General features: G+C 40.6%; 1 protein-coding gene across 11 annotated transcripts in view; it reads left to right on the forward strand.

Moving 5' to 3' along the window:
* The first annotated feature begins 2,694 nt into the window (after positions 1-2,694).
* lrriq1 (leucine-rich repeats and IQ motif containing 1) overlaps positions 2,695-18,944 on the forward strand; it is a 162,385-nt gene continuing 146,135 nt past the window's right edge. For 8 of the 11 annotated variants that reach the window (XR_009513741.1, XR_009513740.1, XM_059978414.1 and 5 more), the window contains exons 1-6: positions 2,695-2,824; positions 9,563-9,706; positions 11,186-11,291; positions 13,367-13,461; positions 15,562-15,600; positions 16,621-16,738. Coding sequence is in view for 9 of the 11 variants with exons in the window: in XM_059978414.1 (XP_059834397.1) it covers positions 2,771-2,824; positions 9,563-9,706; positions 11,186-11,291; positions 13,367-13,461; positions 15,562-15,600; positions 16,621-16,738 (556 nt within the window). In the remaining 2 variants the exon portion in view is untranslated. Of the gene's footprint in view, positions 2,825-9,562; positions 9,707-11,185; positions 11,292-13,366; positions 13,462-15,561; positions 15,601-15,643; positions 15,764-16,620; positions 16,739-18,944 lie in introns of those variants that run through there. The other 3 variants (XM_059978415.1, XM_059978416.1, XM_059978419.1) reach the window with 2 other exon arrangements.

Below are 18,944 nucleotides of genomic sequence, written 5' to 3' on the forward strand. Positions count from 1 at the left end.
AATTTGACTTTTTGGGTTATTGTAGAATGATTGATAACAGATCCGCCAGATGTTTCACATGTTCCCTAGTTTATTTAAATCAAGACAAGAATAATCTCTTCTAAGATGAGGAGCTCAAAACTATACACAATATTCAAGGTGAGGCCTCACCAGTGCCTTATAAAGCCTCAGCAGCACATCCCTGCTCTTGTATTCTAGAACTCTTGAAATGAATTTGGATCTCATCATTTTCAGTACTCACTCTTGAAATTTGGCTCACCCTTTCTCCCTATTTTGTTTTTAGATGAGGGAATGAATGATTGAAATTCATATCCAACTTCAATATGATTCCCAAAATTAAAACTGCTAGCACTTGTTCCTAAGATTTTCTATTTGACAAAAGAATTTGTTTAGCATTCACGAAATTCTACTTCAACATGAATGTGTCATAACAATGTACATAGACATCTGTTTTTAAGTCTACAGATCCTTGTAACTGACCACCAGTTGATAGGGTGATAAAAGGTCCATGTCTTCATTAGTCGAGACACTGTGTTCAATAGTAAGGAACTAATGTTGCAGCTTTATAAAACTCTATTTTGGCTGTATGTGGAGTATTGCATTCAGTTCTAAGTGCATCATTATAGGATTTGGATTTGGTGAGGATGCAGAAGAGTTTTACTGGGTTTCTGCCTGGATTAGAGGACAGGTGCTATAAGGAGAGGTTGGGAAATCTAGTGTTGTTCCTCTTCAGCAGCAAAAGCTGAGGAGACACCTGATACCTTGTTGCAAGGGCAACCAACATTTCAAACTTTTGAATAATGTGATGTTTCTTTGAGTTACTACTTTTTCAGATGATTGACCAAATCTAGTAAGTTTCTTCTTTGAAATAAGATTTCCAATTACACCAAGCAATAAATGACTACTGCTTCAGCTTATGTTATATAAAATAGGCCACTTATGTCACCTGCTTCAAAAGGGCATCAATTGCTGAAGTAAAGCAGGGTAAGCTGCCTCAATGACTATCATCCAAAAACACTCACACCTATTGTGATGAAATACTTTGAGAGGTTGATTATGGCTAGAATTAACTCTTGCCTGAGCAAGGTCCTGGACCTGCTGCAATTTACCTCCCACCTCAATAGATCTACAGCGGGTGCAGTCTTCCTGACTCTCCACTTGCCCTTGGATCACCTGAACAACTGCGATAACTACAACAGGTACCTTAGGCTGCTGTTCATTGCTTACAGCTCAGCATTCAACACCACCATCTCATCTCATCATGATTGTGACTTAGATGAAGATCAGAGTGAGTGTGTGTGTGTGTGTGTGTGTGTGTAGTGACACATATCTGTATACTGTATATAATTCAGGCATACACATGCACGTCCAGTGAACAGTGGTTTTGTGGGCAAAAATACCTTGTTAATGAGAGAAGTTAAGTTCCCTCGGCCTGATAGGATATACCTTAGGTTATTGTAAGAGGCAAGAAAAGAGATTGTCTGGGTCTTGACCAATATCTTTGTGTCCTCTCCAGCCACAGGCAAGGTTGTGGAAGACTGGCAGGTGGCTAATGTTGCTCCATTATTCAAGAAGGGAACCAGGGATAATTCTGGACAGTGAATCTCACATCAATGGTAGGGAAGTTATGAGGGAGAACTCTTAGGGAGAGGATTTGGAAAACCATGGGCTAATTAGCATTATGTGGGGCACGTCCTGTCTTACCAACTTGATTGATTTTTCCGATGAAGTGATGAGAGTGATTGTTAAGGAAAGAACTGTGGATGTTGACTATAGGGATTTTAGTAAGGTGTCCCTCATGGGAGGCTCATTCAGAAGATTAAGACACATGTGATCCGTGGTGATTTGGTTGTATGAATTCAGAAGAAGAGGGTAGATGTCAAAGGAACTTATTCTAGCTGGATGCCTGTGATTCGTGGTGTTTTGCAGGGATCCGTACCTGGACTTTCTCGCAGCCCTTTACCTTTCCTACCCACCTAATATCACTTATCACCTATAACACACACATGTTGGAGGAACTCAGCAAGTCAGGCAGCATCTATGGATTGCTGGAATTTGACAGTTGAAGCCAGGTGGGTAGGAAAGATAACGTGTTGGAGAGGAAGGAATTTGATAGGAGAGGAGAGTGGACTAAAGGAGAAAAGGAAGTTGGAAGGGACCCAAGGGGAGGTGATAGGCAGGAGAGGAGATATACAAGGCCAGAGTTCATCTGTCATCTTCTAGCTATCCTCCTTCCCCCTTCCCCACCTTTTTATTCTGTCATTTCCCCCTTCCTTTCCACTCAAGCCGCCTGCCCCCGAGTCCCTCCAGCATCTTGTGTGTGTTGCATACACAAATCAAGCTGTCCCACAACCCTCAGCTATTAATTCATGAGGTCATTTCCCATCGGGTCATCCAGCGTTCCTTAAAACCATGGGCTCTATTAAAGAATCAAGTGACACTGTGACTTGCAGCATTTTGTGTGGGTTGCTTTGAATTTCCAGCATCTGCAGACTTTTCCCGTATTTCGGTGTGCTGACCCCTTACAATGACTTGAGGAGCAAGAGAGTCTGAAATCAGAAAAGCATCAAACCGAGCAACTGTAATGAACCGTGCAAATTACCCTTCATTGCAATTGCGGCTTCCGATGCCGACGCACGCGTGCACGGGAAGCAAAATGCGCGCTGGTACGCGGGCACGCGAGGCAAGATGAGCGCCGAGCACGCGTGCACGCGAGGCAAGATGAGCGCCGAGCACGCGTGCACGAGCGCGCTCCCGCAACGTTGCTGCCATGGCGACTGACTTGTTAGAGACTGCGAGCAATGGAGCTGATTGCAAAGGCCAGGTAAGGGAGCGTGGGGAACTACAACGACGGTGGGCCGCTGGCCATTACCCCCTGAGGCTGACTCAGTGGCTGCCGCGGGTTCTGCTGGAGCCCCTCGGCCCCGTGGCAGGGTTACTGACCGGGTCCATGTCCAGAGGCCCCTGGAGCGGAGCTGCCGAGGAGCTTCGGCTCAGCTCACTCTTCAGACCTGAAGACCTGCAGCTGCATTGCTCTCTGGCAGGGACATATTTTTATGGCCCGTTCTGATTGTGGGACAAATGCGAGTCTATTATCAGTAACCTCATGTTATTTCATTGAGGGCGGGGCTGAAGTGGTTGTAGACCTGTGCAACAAAAGTACTGGAAATGCTCTGCAGGTCAGGTACCCGAGTTAATGGGGTGGAGTAGCCTGACGGCTGTTTGGTAATTGCCAACTCGTAAAACTTTTGTTTACCAACCAGCCAGACAGATCATTTCATACATAATTCCATGTGGAATTATGTACAAAAAATAATGCCAAGGTGAGGCCACCTTAGGGTGGAGGAGCAACAATTTATATTATGTCTGGGTAGCGTCCAACCTGATGAAAATCGATTTCTCCTTCTGGTAAAAAAAATGTTTACCTCCCCCTCTGCTCTTCTATTCCCCACTCTGGCCTTTGATCTCTTTTCACCTGCCTATCACCTCCCCCCCCCCCCCCCAACTCCTTCCCTTTCGCCTATGGTCCTCTCTCCTCTGCTATCAGATTCCTTCTTCTCCAGCCCTTTACCTTTCCCCATAGGCTTCACCTATCACCTTCTAGCTATCCTTCTCCTCATCCCCTCACCTTTTTTATTCTGACGTATTCTTTTCCTTCCAGTCCTGAAGAAGGGTCTCAGCCCAAAATGTCAACTATTTGTTCATTTCCATATCCTGGCCTGCTAACAGACATCCCACCCTGCAAAAAACTCATTTCAGGGTGGTACCCCCCCCCCCCCACATTCCCATATTCACCCCCACCTGCAGACCTCCAGGGGTGTATGTAATACTTTGTTTAGTGATTTTGTCTAATCTATAAACCAAGTTGGGTATATGCAGAAAATGTGACATTAAAATATGTACTGTACTTTAATTATCATGGAGTGCATTTTTATTCTATTACAACTTTAAGCAAGTCTACAGAGAGTTTGGCCTCATCACATAGGACATCAATAGAGTAGGTTCTTAACATCTAGCCAGCTAATTTAAATAATGTTAGCTATGCTAGGGAACGAATGACATCTGTTAAACTCAGCTCAACATTTCTTTTACATTTTAACCCACCATGGGCAATAGAAAAGTCACTGTTGCAAACAGTGCTGCGAGCAACACTGTCATTATTTTTGACCCTTTATTAGGCAGGAGTACACTTTAGTGTAGTCTGGGATGAAGTACATTTTATATTTTCTTTTTTTGGAGCACTCTGCCATAGCGCAGCAGGACACTAAACTGAACTGATGGACAATGAAAGAGAGAGTGAGGAAGAGAGAGGAGGTCAACTGTAAAGTCTGCCCATGGAGAAAACTGATAGGTCTACTTAGCATGAAGAGAGACCAATCAAGATGCTCCCTCTCCCTCTCCCTCTTCCTCTCTCTCTCCCTCTCCTTCTCAAAAAAATCGATTTCTGGTATATTGTATATACAATTTGCGGGCATCAGGGGGCCGCTATCAATATTCAGGAGACTCCCAGAACTTCCGGGAGAGGTGGGATGTCCGTGCCGAGTTCCTCCGCACTGTGTGTGTGTAGATTTCCAGCATCCATGGACTTTCTGGTGTTTATATTGTGGATATAATGTTACATTTCGAGAAAGTGCAGTGCAAGTTGACAGATATAGTGCAGGAGTCATGTCACGGTATTGTAGATTGAGAGATGATATGAGAGGCTTATTTAGATATTTTATAACAGAGCAACAGAAGCTGAGTATAATTAGGGGAGAAGGATATTTCTCCTGTGATATGAATTTACTTCCGAGATGGGCTATTGCAATAACTGGAATGAGAATCAGTGGTAGGGGACATCTCTGATGATTAAGGCTGTGCACAAATATATGGATGTGTATAAGATGATGAGAGACATTGATCATGTGGATAGTCAGAGGCTTTTTCCCAGGGCCGAAATGGCTACACAAGAGGCTACAGTTTTAAGATGCTTGGAAATAGGTACAGAAGAGATGTCAGGGGTAAATTTTTTATGCAGAGAGTGGTGATGGCGTGGAGGGGGCTGCCAGCAACAGTGATGGAGGCGGATAAACTAGGGTCTTTTAAGAGACTCCTAGATAGGTGCATAGAGCTTAGAAAAATGGAGGGCTATGGGTAACCCGAGGTAATTTCTAAAGTAAGTACATGTTTGGCACAGCTTTGTGGGCCGAAGGGACTGTATTGTACTGTAGGTTTTCTATGTTTCTATGTCTAATTTGCTGCTGCAAAGGTGATCCAGTTCAAAATCTTGCCCACATCCCTGTCAGTGTGTGATTGCAGACACACAGCGCAATGATAAACACATGATTTCCCTTTGCAATGACCTGACAAGCTAAGTGGAGACGCAAGGGACGGCATGTGCTGGAATCTAAAGTAAGAAACAACAGCTGGGGGAACTCGATGGGTCAGGTGACACTTGGTGAGGGAAATAAAGGGGCTGAGACCCTTCATCTAAACTTACAGTATGCAAGAAAGATTGCCATCATGAAGAGTGAGGGGGTGGGTAAGATTCTTGCTGTCTCAGTCCAGATGTAGGCTCTCGACCTGAAATGTTGGCTATCCTTTTGCCTCCACAGCTACTGCATTGAATTATTCCAGTGGTTTATTTCTTGCAACCAATATGCTACATGTTTTTAGGGCAGATAAGGATGGACAGTGAGTGTTAGCTCAGACTGTTTGCTTTGGATTTGTTTTTGTTGAAGTTGAGTCTGTACTACTTGGAGTTTTGAAGAATGTGGGATGCCTTTTTGAAGCATATATAAAATTAAAAGCTGACCTGTCAATGTAAATGAGATATTTTCACTCACAGGGGAAGCAACCAGCAAAGCTGCAAAATATAAAGCAAACTTCAAAAATGAATTGTGTTTAAACTTTCTTTTCTCAGAGGGCAGTCAATTTTTGGGATATTCTTTTCCACCCTCTCCAAAGATGGGCCAGGTCATTAGATATATTTAAGGTGGAAGCAGTTAAATATTTGAAATACTGAGGATTATAGAGAAGTGGCAGAGAAGAGAAATTGAGGCTAGCGAAGATGAGCTGTGATCTTGTCGAGTGGTGGACAGGCTTGAGGGGCCCGGTAGCTTACTCTACTTCCTATTTTCCCACATTCTTGTGAAAGAATAAAAAGTTAATGCACGCTATCAATTATAACTTTTCTCCCTGTGGTACATCACTCAGCAAATCCAATAAATACTTTACGATGATTTGTAAGGGCTTTAGTTTCTATTGCCAAGAATGTTAGAGGTGGGAAGTTTTGGGGGCGGTTGTCATGGATGAATTTCTCAGATGTAGAAACTCTGCCAAAATGAAACTATAAATCTGTACTAATGTTACTTCCTTTAGCAATCATTTGTTAAATTTGTAGTGATTAGATTGCACTCATTGTTTGGCAAGGGTTGTCAGCGCTTTTGGATTAAATAAGCACTTATATCTCTTAGAGTTACACAAAATTGCAGATGCTGTAATCTGGTGTGAAAGATGTCCTTTATGCTGGTTATTGGAACAAAAGCTTTTAATCTAAATTCTGACTCGATATGCACTTTTTCAGTAATGTCATCAGTTTTTTAGGACCTCTAAATGCTTCATTAGAACATAGTCTACAGTACAAGTAGTCTGTGGGGACTCTCATCCCTTTATTACTGATCTTTTACCTCAGGATCACTCTCCTCTGCCAATCCCGAATCTTTGGTTCCCTAAATACAATAGAAAAATCCTCCATACTATACTTGAGGAGACACTTCCAAAGTTTCACCAGCACTTGAATAAATTTCTTTATTCTTCCCTCTGTGATGCCCTTGTTCATTTGTCCCTCCCCACTAATCTCCCTTAAGACCTGCAAGCGGCCCAAGTGCTACACCTACCTATACATCTCCTCCCTCACCTCCCTGTTTTCAGGGCCTCAAACAGGCCTTCCAGGAGAGGCAACACTTCACCTGTGAATCTGCTAGTGTCATGTATTGCACCCATTGCTCCCGATGTAGCTTCCTGTACATTGATCAGACCCATTGTAAATTGGGGGACTGCTTTGTCGAACACCTCCACCAATTCTGATTCCTGTTCTGATGTGTTGATCCATGGCCTCCTCCTGTGCCAAGATGAGGCCACCCTCAGGCTGGAGGAACAACACTTTATATTCCATCTGTATACCTTCCAACCTGCTGGCATGAATATTAATTTCTCCGTTGAACAAATCATGCACTCCCCTCCCTCTATTCCACGCTCTGACCTTTTACTGCTTCTCACCTGCCTATCACTTCTCCCGGGTCCCCCCCTCCTTCCCTTTCTCCTATTGTCCACTCTTCCCTACTATCAGATTCCTTCTTCTCCAGCCCTTGACCTTTCCCACCCATCTGGCTTCACCTATCACCTTCCAGCTAGCCTCTTTCCCCTCCTCCACCTTTTAATTTTGGTATCTACCCCCTTTTCAGTCCTGAAGAAGGGTCTTGGCCTGAAACGTCGACCGTACATTCATTTCCACAGATGCTGCCTGACCTGTTGAGTTCCGCCAATGTTTTGAGTGTGTTGCTTAAGAAATTTCTTCTTATCCCACTCATGAATGATTGATCCCTTATTTTGAAATGGCAGATCCTGATTTTAGACATCCCAGTCAAGGGAAATATCCCTACATGGATTCTGACAAGCCTAGTAAGAACATTTCAATCAGATTGCCAGTAATTTTTTTTATATCCCAGAGAGTATAAATTTAATTTCTTCTCATGAGGCTAAAGGAAATCAGTCTGGTGAACTTTTATTACACTGTCACTATATGTTCTTGGGCATGAAACAAGACAGATACAATATTCCAGAGGCAGTTAACCGGTGCCTCAAATACTTTTCCAACAGAGGGGTTGCGTTCCTACTCGCTTGCTGTATCTGCATCTTAATTTGGGGACACCCAGGAACACCTGAATGATGTACACTGATGACAAAAGAAGGTCTCCATACTCGAACAATCTCTCTCTTGATGGTGAGAGAGAGTCTGCTGGTCCTTGAGTCAGGGAACTCGGACAAGTGGTGCGGCAGATTGTAATATTGAAACAGTGAGCTGTTTGTATCCCCTCTTGTTGCTTGAGTGATATCTCTTCCTTGCTAGAGAGAGAGAGAGAGAGAGAGAGAGATTGTATGAAATGTTGAGGTGTTGGGGTGGACTGTAGTTTTTGATGGGCTCTAAATCATGGTCTCTGATGTCTTTGTTATTGCTTGCATGGTAGGTGCTGGAGTTAAAACTTTTGCTGGAGCAAGTGGGGGAGGCGTGAGGGGAGTGTTGATGCTTTTGCTGTTGCTGCTTGTACATAAGTTCTAACATTTCCTGTCATTCATCCTTCTGGTTTTTTTTCTGTTTCATGGATGTCAGTGAAGAGTAGGAATTTCAGGTTGTATACTGTATATATCCTTTGATATTAAATTAAACCATTGCTATTCAACATATAGTTTAAAAAATGATTAATGTTTTATTTGCAATATTATTATCGTTTAACTTCCTCTTGAGATTAGCTGGCCACATCCTGTTGCATCTGGTCACATTCTCTCTGCATGTTACTCACAACTCATTGCTATTCATCTTTGTTCCATTAGTGGACTTTGATGAAGGGACAAAATGTAACATCTAAGTCATTGGTTGGGCTCCACCACCAAACCACTTGCTACTCCCCTAGTTACAGCTTCTCAAACTGTAAATGACTAATCTACTCTTAAACCCAGATGCTGGAAATCCAAAGCAGCACACACAAAATGCTGGAGCAACTCAGCAGGTTAGGCAGCATCTATGGAAATAACATAAACAGTTGATGTTTCGGGCTGAGGCCTTTCTTTTGAAAAGGAAAAGGGAAGATGCCAGAATAAAAAGATGGGGGAGTGCAAAGTAACTAGCTGGAAAATGGTAGGTGAAGCCAGGTGAGTGGGAAAGGTCAAGGGCTGGAGAAGAAAGAATCTGATAGGAGAGTGGACCGTAGGAGAAAGGGAAAGGTGGAGGGAAACTAAGAGGGAAGCAATAGGAAGGTGAAAAGAAGTAAAGGTCAGAGTGGGGAAGAAAAAGAAAGGGGAATGGGGAGATTTGCTCAGTCACGGAGAAATCAATATTCATACCATTAGACTGAAAGGTACCAAGACAGAATATATGGTATCGCTCCTCCGCCGTAAGGATGGCCTCATCTTGGCACAAGAGGAGGCCATGGACCAATACGTTGGAATGGGAATTAAAATGTTTGGCCGTTTGGAAGTCCTGCTTGTGGAGGTGTTCATCGAAGCAGTCCCCCAATTTCCAACAGGTCTCTTATTACTCTTACTCTGTTTTCTGTCCATTAACACGGCCTCAGAGTCATTTTTTTCAACTTTCAGTGTCTGGAAAAAATTCTACAGGATATATTTGTGAATCTTATTGTAGGTAACAGACTTTCCTGTGCTGTAAAACAAAATGCTGTTGCTTTGAAGACGTGCCAAGGTTCCCTGTGGATTTCCCTGTGGTGATTTTACACACTGTGGTCATTTTCTCTGCTATATAATTATACAGTTGATATTCAGATACTAAAGTGTATGATTTTAATAGGAAATAATGGATGAAGACAAACTGCTTGAAGAAGCCCTTGAGGCTGAACTAAGCAAGATCCATATTCCTGCTTCAGAAACAGAAGAATCTGAGGAGGAAGAATTGGAGGAATCAGAGGAGGATACACTCATTGAATCAGATTCTGTGAGCTTTTAAATTTGTTATAAAATTGCACTTAAGTATATTGTAAGGGTAGAACATTGAAAACCTTTGATCTGCTTAATAAAATCTTAAGTAATTATGAGCTGAATGCAAGTGGGACCCTGAGATTCTGGTGACATTTCAGTGTTTGCCTTCTCAGAACTCTGTTTTTGGCCTCCTATTTCATTTAAGAATGCCGAGGAACAATACATCAAACGTCAATATATCAATACATAAATACTTTGCATTCCTTACTTTACTGCCTTCTGGCTCTTTAGTTTAAAGTAGTTTTGTTAATTTCTGTCCTTGTGACAGATTAAATAACTGATCTCTATTGAAACACTAGTGTGAAAGATTTGTTATGATATGCCATTCATAACAGATCAAAATAATTTTGATGACAGTGGAAATTAAAGCATCAAATGTTCAATTGGTGGGCAGCCCATATTGTCCATAGTCAAAAATCACCCCTGTAAAATGACTTTTAAAGCTTGGCTACATGTTAGTGATTCTACAAACACTATCTTGATCAGTTTAAAAAAAATAAGGAAGACTAGTAAAGCATAATTCAGTTGTTTTCAGTTAGTCCTGACGAAGGGTCTCGGCCCGAAACGTCGACAGCGCTTCTCCCTATAGATGCTGCCTAGCCTGCTGTGTTCTACCAGCAATTTGTGTGTGTTGTTGTTTTAAATAACTGCCTTTTTTGGAGGTATATTCTTGCAGGCAGACTCCATTAATTAATTAAAACAATTATTGAGATACAGGTCCTTCTGACCCTTGAGCTGCACCATTAAGCAACCCCCAATTTTAAACCTGGCTTAATTTTCAGACAACTTACAATGACCAGTTAACCTACCAACCAGTGTGGCTTTGGTCTTTGGGAGGAAACTGGAACACCTGGAGGAAACCCACGCAGTCGTGGGGAGGACATACAAACTCCTTATAGACAATGACGGAAATTGAACCCTTGGTTGCTGGAACTGTAAAGCATTGTCTTGACCTCTACGCTTCATCCTTGCATTTGCATTCTCCCAAGTAATGAATTGCTAAGTCTCTATTAAAAGGCGAGTGAAAGAAAAGCTTTTTTTGTTATTAGCTTGTTTAAAAATTGCATAAACTGGCCTAGGGATAGGTCAGCTGACTACCATGACAGACTGTGTATGTGTGTTAAGACATCCTGAATGAATGTAGACTCTTAAAGGAATGAGATGCACCAAATGCTGGTTAACTACATCCTGAAAAAAATCAAGCAGTAAATAGTGGATCTTTTGAACAAAGGTGAAATAGTTATTAAATCTCATGTTCTAATATTTTTAATTGTTGAATTTGATGGTACAAATTGGATGCTACATTTTAAAAAGAAATTTACAATATTGTTTGATGTATTAGCAGATTTGATTTCTCTTAAATTGAAGAATTGATTATCCTGTTGGATTGTTCAATATTTTGTAAATTTGATATCAGAAGTTATTTATGTTTTAGGATGCAGATGACTTCCCCACATCTGTCCTTTGCTACTTGGACCAAATTAAGCAAAGAGGAGAGACTGCGGAAAAGATGATTCTCCAGGATTTAGAGCAGCTCGAGTGTAAGTATGTCTAAGTTCAAAGTTAAAAGTGCATCTATTATCAAAGTGTGTGTAATTTATACAACCTTGAGATTCATCTGCATACAGGCAGCCACAAAACAAGAAACCTGAAAGAACCTAATTTTAAAAAAAGACCAATACCCAATGTGCAGAGAAAACAAATCAAATCAAATTATGCAAACAATAATGCAAGTATCAGCATTCGTAACGAATTGCATCCATAAACCCGAAGCCAGGAGCATGGTCTCAGTCCATGATACAGAGGCAAATCACCGCGAAGCTTGCAGACATTCAGCTTGGAACAACTGGGCACGACACAGCTTCAGTCTCAGCACTGATGAGAGTGGAGTAAAATATCACAGAACAGATGTATGAGATTTACATGAGATTGTCAGATTTGCTGTGTTACGAAATTCCCGTAACTGGATCACTTACCAGCAAAGATAGAGAGGTCCGTTGAAGTCTGATGGTACTATTTTTAAAAGTCTTTATTTATAAAGGGGCACAAAAAAAGATTAATACAGACATTCATATAATATACGTTGTCAATACTCAATCTAAAAAACGCGGGTATAATAATAATCATCAATTAAGCAATAGCTCTATCGTTTGTCTAGGGGATATTGTATTGTCTGATGGAAAGGTAAAAGTCACTGTCCTTTCAAGCTGCAGCTCTTTGGGTTTAAGGGAGACGGTTTTAAACTTGCCCGGGTCTTTTATGAGGCCAATCCGTTGAGTCGGGGGAATTGGTTCCCTGTTTTTAGTTCCAAGTCGTTTTCCGTGGTACCAGCCACCAGCCCCCAGGCAAGGGAACCGAACGCACATGGCTTCCTTCAAATGGCTTCCCGCTATTACGGGATCGCTAGCGTTTCTTCTGGTGCGTCTGAAGGGGTTGTTCCCCAGACCCTCTTTTATACTTCCTCACAGGGTCTCAGATGTCAGTCAGGTTGGGATGATGCAATCCCTCAACCAGCCCACTCTGGTCATCCCCTGAGGGGCTTCAATGAATAGTACAGTACTCAATACACAACTTGGTCTTCCAGAGACAATGGCCATGTCCCGTAGCTTTACATCGCTATGGCGGGGGGGGGGGGGGGGGGGGGGGGGAGAGAAACGTGACATTCTGCACGTCTCTCTCTCATTTCCTGGGTCTCCTGACCCAAATCAATAGTGATCTTACGATTTTCACAAAGGAGGGGGCTACCCCGCACCCTTCGGCCCCTCAGAGCTGTGGTACATTCATAACAGCTCCCATGCATTTCCACTAATCCCTAGTTTGATAGTAGAATGACTCTGTTGTGGAAGACATTTCCATTGGGGAAAAAAGTAGTGTTCTTCTAAGGACACTGTAAGAATTGCTGGTATTGTAGTGTGAGGAGTAAAAACAGATGTGGGAAACATTGTCCTAGAAATTCAAAATTAGAACCAGGATCAGCTTTAATATCACCACCATTAGTTGTGAACTTGTTGTCTTGGTGGCAGCAGTACAGTGCAACACATATTAATCGAGGGAAAAAAACAGTGAATTGCAGTAAGAATGTGAATATATATAATAGTTAAATTAAATAAGTAGTTGGAAAATAGCAATAAAAAAGTAGTGAAGTAGTGTTCATGGGTTCAATGCCTATTCAGAAATTAGATGGCAGAATGGAAACAGCTGTTCCTGAATCATTGGGTGTGTGCCTTTGGCCTCATGAAGGGTCTCGGCCCGAAACGTTGACTGCTCATTTCAACGGATGCTGCCCGACCTTCTGAGTTCATCCAGCTTGTTTGTAATATTAAGGTTTATTTAAACTTGTATTAAGTTTAAGTTTGACCAGGTTTGATTAAAATACCACTTGGTAAAGGCTCTAGGAAAGCAGCAGACACTTGAGTTTGACAGTTGTATTTTGTCAATAATCCATGCAATAATAAAGCACCTTTTTTTCATATAATCACTATACACTGCACAGGCCCCAAATGTTTACTGAGCTGATTATTTTACACCTCAGAATTAGTATTTCTATTGCTTATTTCAATATGGTTTTAAACAACGCATTTTAATGCAGTTAATCGCTTGATCTTTGTTTTGACAGATGTTGATCATTCTGTTCAGAATTGTTCTGAATCAGAAATGTTGCTAGCATTGGCTTCTGAATTTGGTGAGGACCATTTGAATATGAAGGAGAGGGTAATTCCAATTTTGTTTGCTTACTTTGGAAAATGTCTACACATAAATACACTGTTGTTTGAAAATGAATGGTGTTTGAACTTCGAAACTTTTAAAATTGAAAGTTGTCATGTTAATCTGTACTTTTCAGCATTGACAGCAGAGATTTAAATTGTTTCAGAGTAGAAAGGAAAAGGTCTTCTGTTTAGGTTGATAAGTAAACTGCTTTGACGTTACAGTATTTGATACTGATAAGACAAAACTCTTCAAATGTTTTTCACCATTTACAGTGATTTAATCGTAAGGTATTGGACAGCACTGTTAACTTATTAAAGATGGAAAAGTTCTGTACTAAGCCAGCTGCATGTTATATATTACACTTGATTTTTAGACTTTCAGCCCATTCCTATCAATTTCATGCCCCCATGGAGCCCCATTTATCTGTAATGTTTTACAAGTTGTTACAGCTGCCTCTTTGAATCACTGTAGTTGGAAAATACAGCAGAATTTGTTCTGTAAGTATTTTATTCATATACTGCTACATAGGTGAGGAGTTTTGGTTGAATATTTATATCATTTGCAAAAGTTAAAAATGAATTAACAGCATAAGAAAATCTAAGTGAACTCACATGATATATTGTGAGCAGTTTTGGGCCCCTTATCTAAGAAAGGAAGTGCTGACACTGGTGAGGATTCAAAGAAGGTTCATGAAAATAACTCCAGGATTGAAAAGCTTGTCATGTGAAGAGTGTTTGGTGGCTCTGGGCCTCTACTCACTGGAATTCAAAAGAATGAGCAATAACCTCATTGAAACCTATCAAATGTTGAAAGGCCTAGATAGAGTGGATGTGGAGCGGATATTTCCTATGGTGGGGGATCTAGGACCAGGGGCCTCAGCCTCAGAATAGAAGGTCATCCTATTAAAATGAAACTTAGAAGAAACTTCTTTAGCCACAGAGTGGTAAATCTGTGCAATTTGTTGTCAAGGGCAACTGTGGAAGCCAAGTCATTGGGTATTTTTAAGGTAGAGATCGATGAATTCTTGATTTATCATGAAGGAATACGGGAGAAGGCAGGAGATTGGGACTGAGGGAAAAAAGATCAACTATGATGAAATGGCAAGTAAACTTGATGGGCCAAAGGGCCTAAATCTGTTGGTCTTATGGTCTTCATCACAGTGACTTTCAGTATAACGAACAGTGTGTATTAATCGGTCACAGGGCCGGTATCAGAATTTAATGTGGTAATTCTTTTATACAACTCCAAGGAAGCTACTTTGCCAATTGGACACAAAAAAATGACTGTTTTAATGTATGTTTTACTGAATCCTGAAGCTTTTCTTGCTCTGGCTTCAATAGAAATACAAATCAGTGCATTTTGAAGCTTATCTTTAATGCATAGAGTTATTTTCAGCTGTGTGAACATTTATTTAAGTATGACTTTTTATCTTTTTGCAGTTTAACGACACTTCTATATGAAATCTAATATAACTAATGCATGTGATTAAAATTTCTTTCAAAGCCAACAATAACAACAAAAAATTAGTCTACATTCTACTGATCACTCACATTCATACTGTACTGTCTTGAATGGCTTTTGTTTGTGGTTGGGTCACTGAATGAAAGTCCATGAATAAATGCAGTGTTCTGTGCTGCCTTTTAGTTATCCAAATGTGTTATTTGTAATGGCTGTGAAAAAGAAATATAACAGAGTTCACATAGTGGCCATCAAAAATGCTTGGCAAAATAAAATCGACTGCAGATTGGTAGAATAATAAATGGCATTTATAACTTAGTCTAAACACTGTTTTGACTTCCACTGATTTTTGATATAATTAAGTTCTATGTTCGAATAGAATCAAAGTGGCTATTAACCTCGGAGAATAGTACTTCATCTTCTTTCGGGAGATGTTGAAGTCCCTGGAACTAAGCTTAAGATAATTTACTTTTTTTTCCATAGTTTATTTCTTTATTTCCTTTTTTAAAATTTATTCTCCTCTGACTTTGACTGCCAGTATTTAATGGCTTTGGTCTACACCTTGTTACAGATATTCTCACTTCTGTCTCTATCCGTACCCCTCTCTGCAACATAAACCATGTTCTCTGTTCCCTTTTTTTTAAGCTGGCTGGTGGTGTACTGGCATCCACACAGGACTTCGAGGTGAGCAGTCCCATGGTTGAATCTGGCCAGCTCCTTGCACGCTTCCGTCTGTGCAGAGCTAACAACTTGCCTCATAAAGAATAGCGAAAAATGCTAAAGAAATGACTGTCCAGTGTGCACAAGGCGTGGAAAGGAACAACAACTATTCCTATTTTGATGAATGGTGTGTCTAATTAGGAATGGCACCTTAAATTAATGCAGAAGGAGGTTTCATAGATATTGTTCATCTATACTGTCATTTAGGTGAACTTGAGAACAGCATTGACCATGTATTGAAAATCTTGATAATGGTTGCTGATTGTGTGTTGTTGGTTCCCACTGTCCATATTTGGGATCAGGTGCATAGAAGACTGGGAAGAAAGACAATGCAACTTTCATGATGCATCTGATTTTAAACCATAATTTGGTTGGATAATTTTGTGAGGTTTAATGAACTTTCTAATCAATGTTCATTCCAAAAATGATGGTTGTGGTTTGATAGCAGTGATGTCATTGCATAAGGTGTTTACTCTAGATAATCTTTGTGGAGATATCTTTGCCTGATATTTGTGTGGCAAAGTTCATAATTGTAACTCTTCTGCCAAGTGTGTACACTGTATAAAATGTGGCACCATGTAATTTATAGGTGATTATGTTATATGTGAGATCCTAGTTTAGGAATATATTCCAGACAAAAGAAAATAATAGAAGTAGCTAAATAGTCTCTTTCTGATAGGGAATTTAGTATGTTGTGTCTGCTGTTAAAGATGACAACTGAAGATAAAATTGAAAATACAGAGGAACTGTATTTAAGAAGAGGTTTGAAACTGCTGAAAAGAAGACAGATTAAGACGCATCTCCAACAATGTGTTAAATTTTGGCAGTGCGTCAGGAATCTCCACAGTACAAACTGCTTTTAACTGAGATTTGATTATACTGGAAAAAAAAAGTATATTTACATCTGCTGCATAGTTTGATTAATATTGTATTGTACAATATGACAACAAACTAAACAATATAGCTTTTAATTGTTTTCTTTAGATATTAGCCCAAATAGAAGAGGAAGAACAAAAAAAAGATGTAGAACTTCAAAAGAACATAGACACTGATGTTCAACTGAAGAAAACTGATCAGCCTCTAGAGGATAAGGACATTTCAGGTAAATTGCTCTTTTTTTTGTATCATGCTATAATTGATTTATATTGTAAGGTAATGTAATGGGTGGAAACATATGCATAATTCACAACTGGCTGTGTATTGGGGTTCACTTTAAGCTGGTCTGACTTGATGTAGTTACATGAAGTTTTTTTTTATTGTGTTTATGTTCTGTGTTTGGAGGACAATGAAGTTGCTGCAGCTTCCCTTAAACTTAAAATGCCTGAGCCGTTTTAATTACAAAAACCTACATTGGTGACCCTGATGCTTTAGGACAATTCCAGAGTTACTCAACATGTCAGCCAATGCAGTTGCTTTGAAACTGATGGAATTTTGGGAGGAAAATGCCATTGCTTGGTTTGTACAAGTTGACACCCAGTTTGCACTGTGAGAAATATCCGCAAATGACACTGGATATTACTATATTGTAGCATTGCCAAACAGATCCATGGCAGCAAGAGTGGTAAGACTGCTTGAACACCCAGCTGAACATGATAAATATTGGTCACTGAAAACTCATCTTTTACAGACACTTGCATTATATGAGTCTGAGCGTGCCAAGCAGTTGCTGTCCTTGCCCGGCCTGGGAGATGCTAGGCCATCGTAACTAATGGACCACATGCTGTCTCTCCTGGGAAATCACCATCCTTGTTTTATTTTGAAAGAGCTCTTCATGCAGCAAATGGCTGTTTATGTCCGCATAGCCCTCACTAATACATCCATGAAAGCTGACAGGGAGCTTGCTAAAATGGCTGATAGTCTACACACAGCCAGGCAGCAATGCATAATTCCTCTTTCTTTCCCCACCTCAATAAGCCCAGTCTGCAGGGCCTCCAACGCACGCACGAATGCCTGCGAAATCAATACAGCGGGTCTGTATTTTTGCCATGCTCGCTTTGGTACAAATGCTAGGAAGTGCTGACTGCCTTGCAGCTTCGACTGTGCCAGTATATAGGGACATCGGAAATCTGTGAACACCGTGGGTTCCAGCTGCCAGGGTCGTCTACTGTTCTTCATGGATATCCTTTCAGGGCAACACTTCTTATGTGACATGACTGCTCAAGTGAGTGTGCAGCCAGCGTCACCTATTGATCAGAAGGCACAGAGCGATGAAACCTTGCTAAAGGCCACCAACTGCAGCAGGATCCAGATTTACAGGATGCAAGGGATGACACTGCTTCAGTGGGCAACGTTGCACATGGGACTTTGTTGTGGCTGAAGTGGCTAGACCTCTGCTTGGCACTGATTTCCTGTGTGCCCAAGGACTATTCGATGATCTTAAAAACTACTGACTTGTGGATGTCAAGGATTTTGGGTTGTTAAGGCGTTTTTGGTTATTCTTATTTGTTGAGGGAGTAGATCGATTAAGTTTTATTCTGCTAATTTCAACGATACATTGACAGATAAATACAGATGGCTAAGGACAAAGTAAAATTCATTTCTTTTAATGTCAATCAAATGTAATAGAATGTTATCCAAATTGAAAAAAGAACAAGCCCATGTAGTATATTTACAGGAAACTCATTTAAGTGATAATGAGCATAGAAAACTAAAGAGAATGGGCTTCACTAATTTGTTTTTCTCCTCATATAAATCAGGACATAGGAGAGGAGTTGCTATTCTTATCTCAAGTAAGCTAGATTTTGAAGAAGTATTTGAAATGGGAGATAAAGAGGGCAGATATATTCTGGTAAGGGGGCATATAGACGGAAATTCAGTTACTCTATTGAATATATATGCACCCCAGCAAAGTGATGTTGGTTTCTTTCAGAAAATTATTGATATTATGGTAGCGGAAACAGAAGGTCCCCTGATATGTGGGGGAGACTTAAATTTACAATTACAACCAAACCTAGACTCTTCCAATAGAAAAATCTATGAAACAGAATCTTTACATAAGAAAGTTAATACACTTTTTGAGGATGTTGGTTTAATTGACATATGGAGGGACCTTTCCCCAACAGAAGGGATTACACTCATTATTCTGCTCCCCATTCTGTATATGCACCTCAGTTTTTTTGTATATTCTTTCTATTAGAAAATAGTCAACCCTTTCGTTTCTTCTAACAAAGTACATGACCATACACTTCCCGACACTGTATTCCATGTACTATTTCTTTGCCCATTATCCTAATCTGTCTAAATCCTTCTATAGCCTCTCTACTTCCTCAGAACTACCTGCCCTTTACCTTTCTTCATATCGTCTGCAA

Source organism: Hypanus sabinus, chromosome 8 (genome assembly GCF_030144855.1).
Source record: "Hypanus sabinus isolate sHypSab1 chromosome 8, sHypSab1.hap1, whole genome shotgun sequence".
NCBI classification, from domain to species: domain Eukaryota; kingdom Metazoa; phylum Chordata; class Chondrichthyes; order Myliobatiformes; family Dasyatidae; genus Hypanus; species Hypanus sabinus.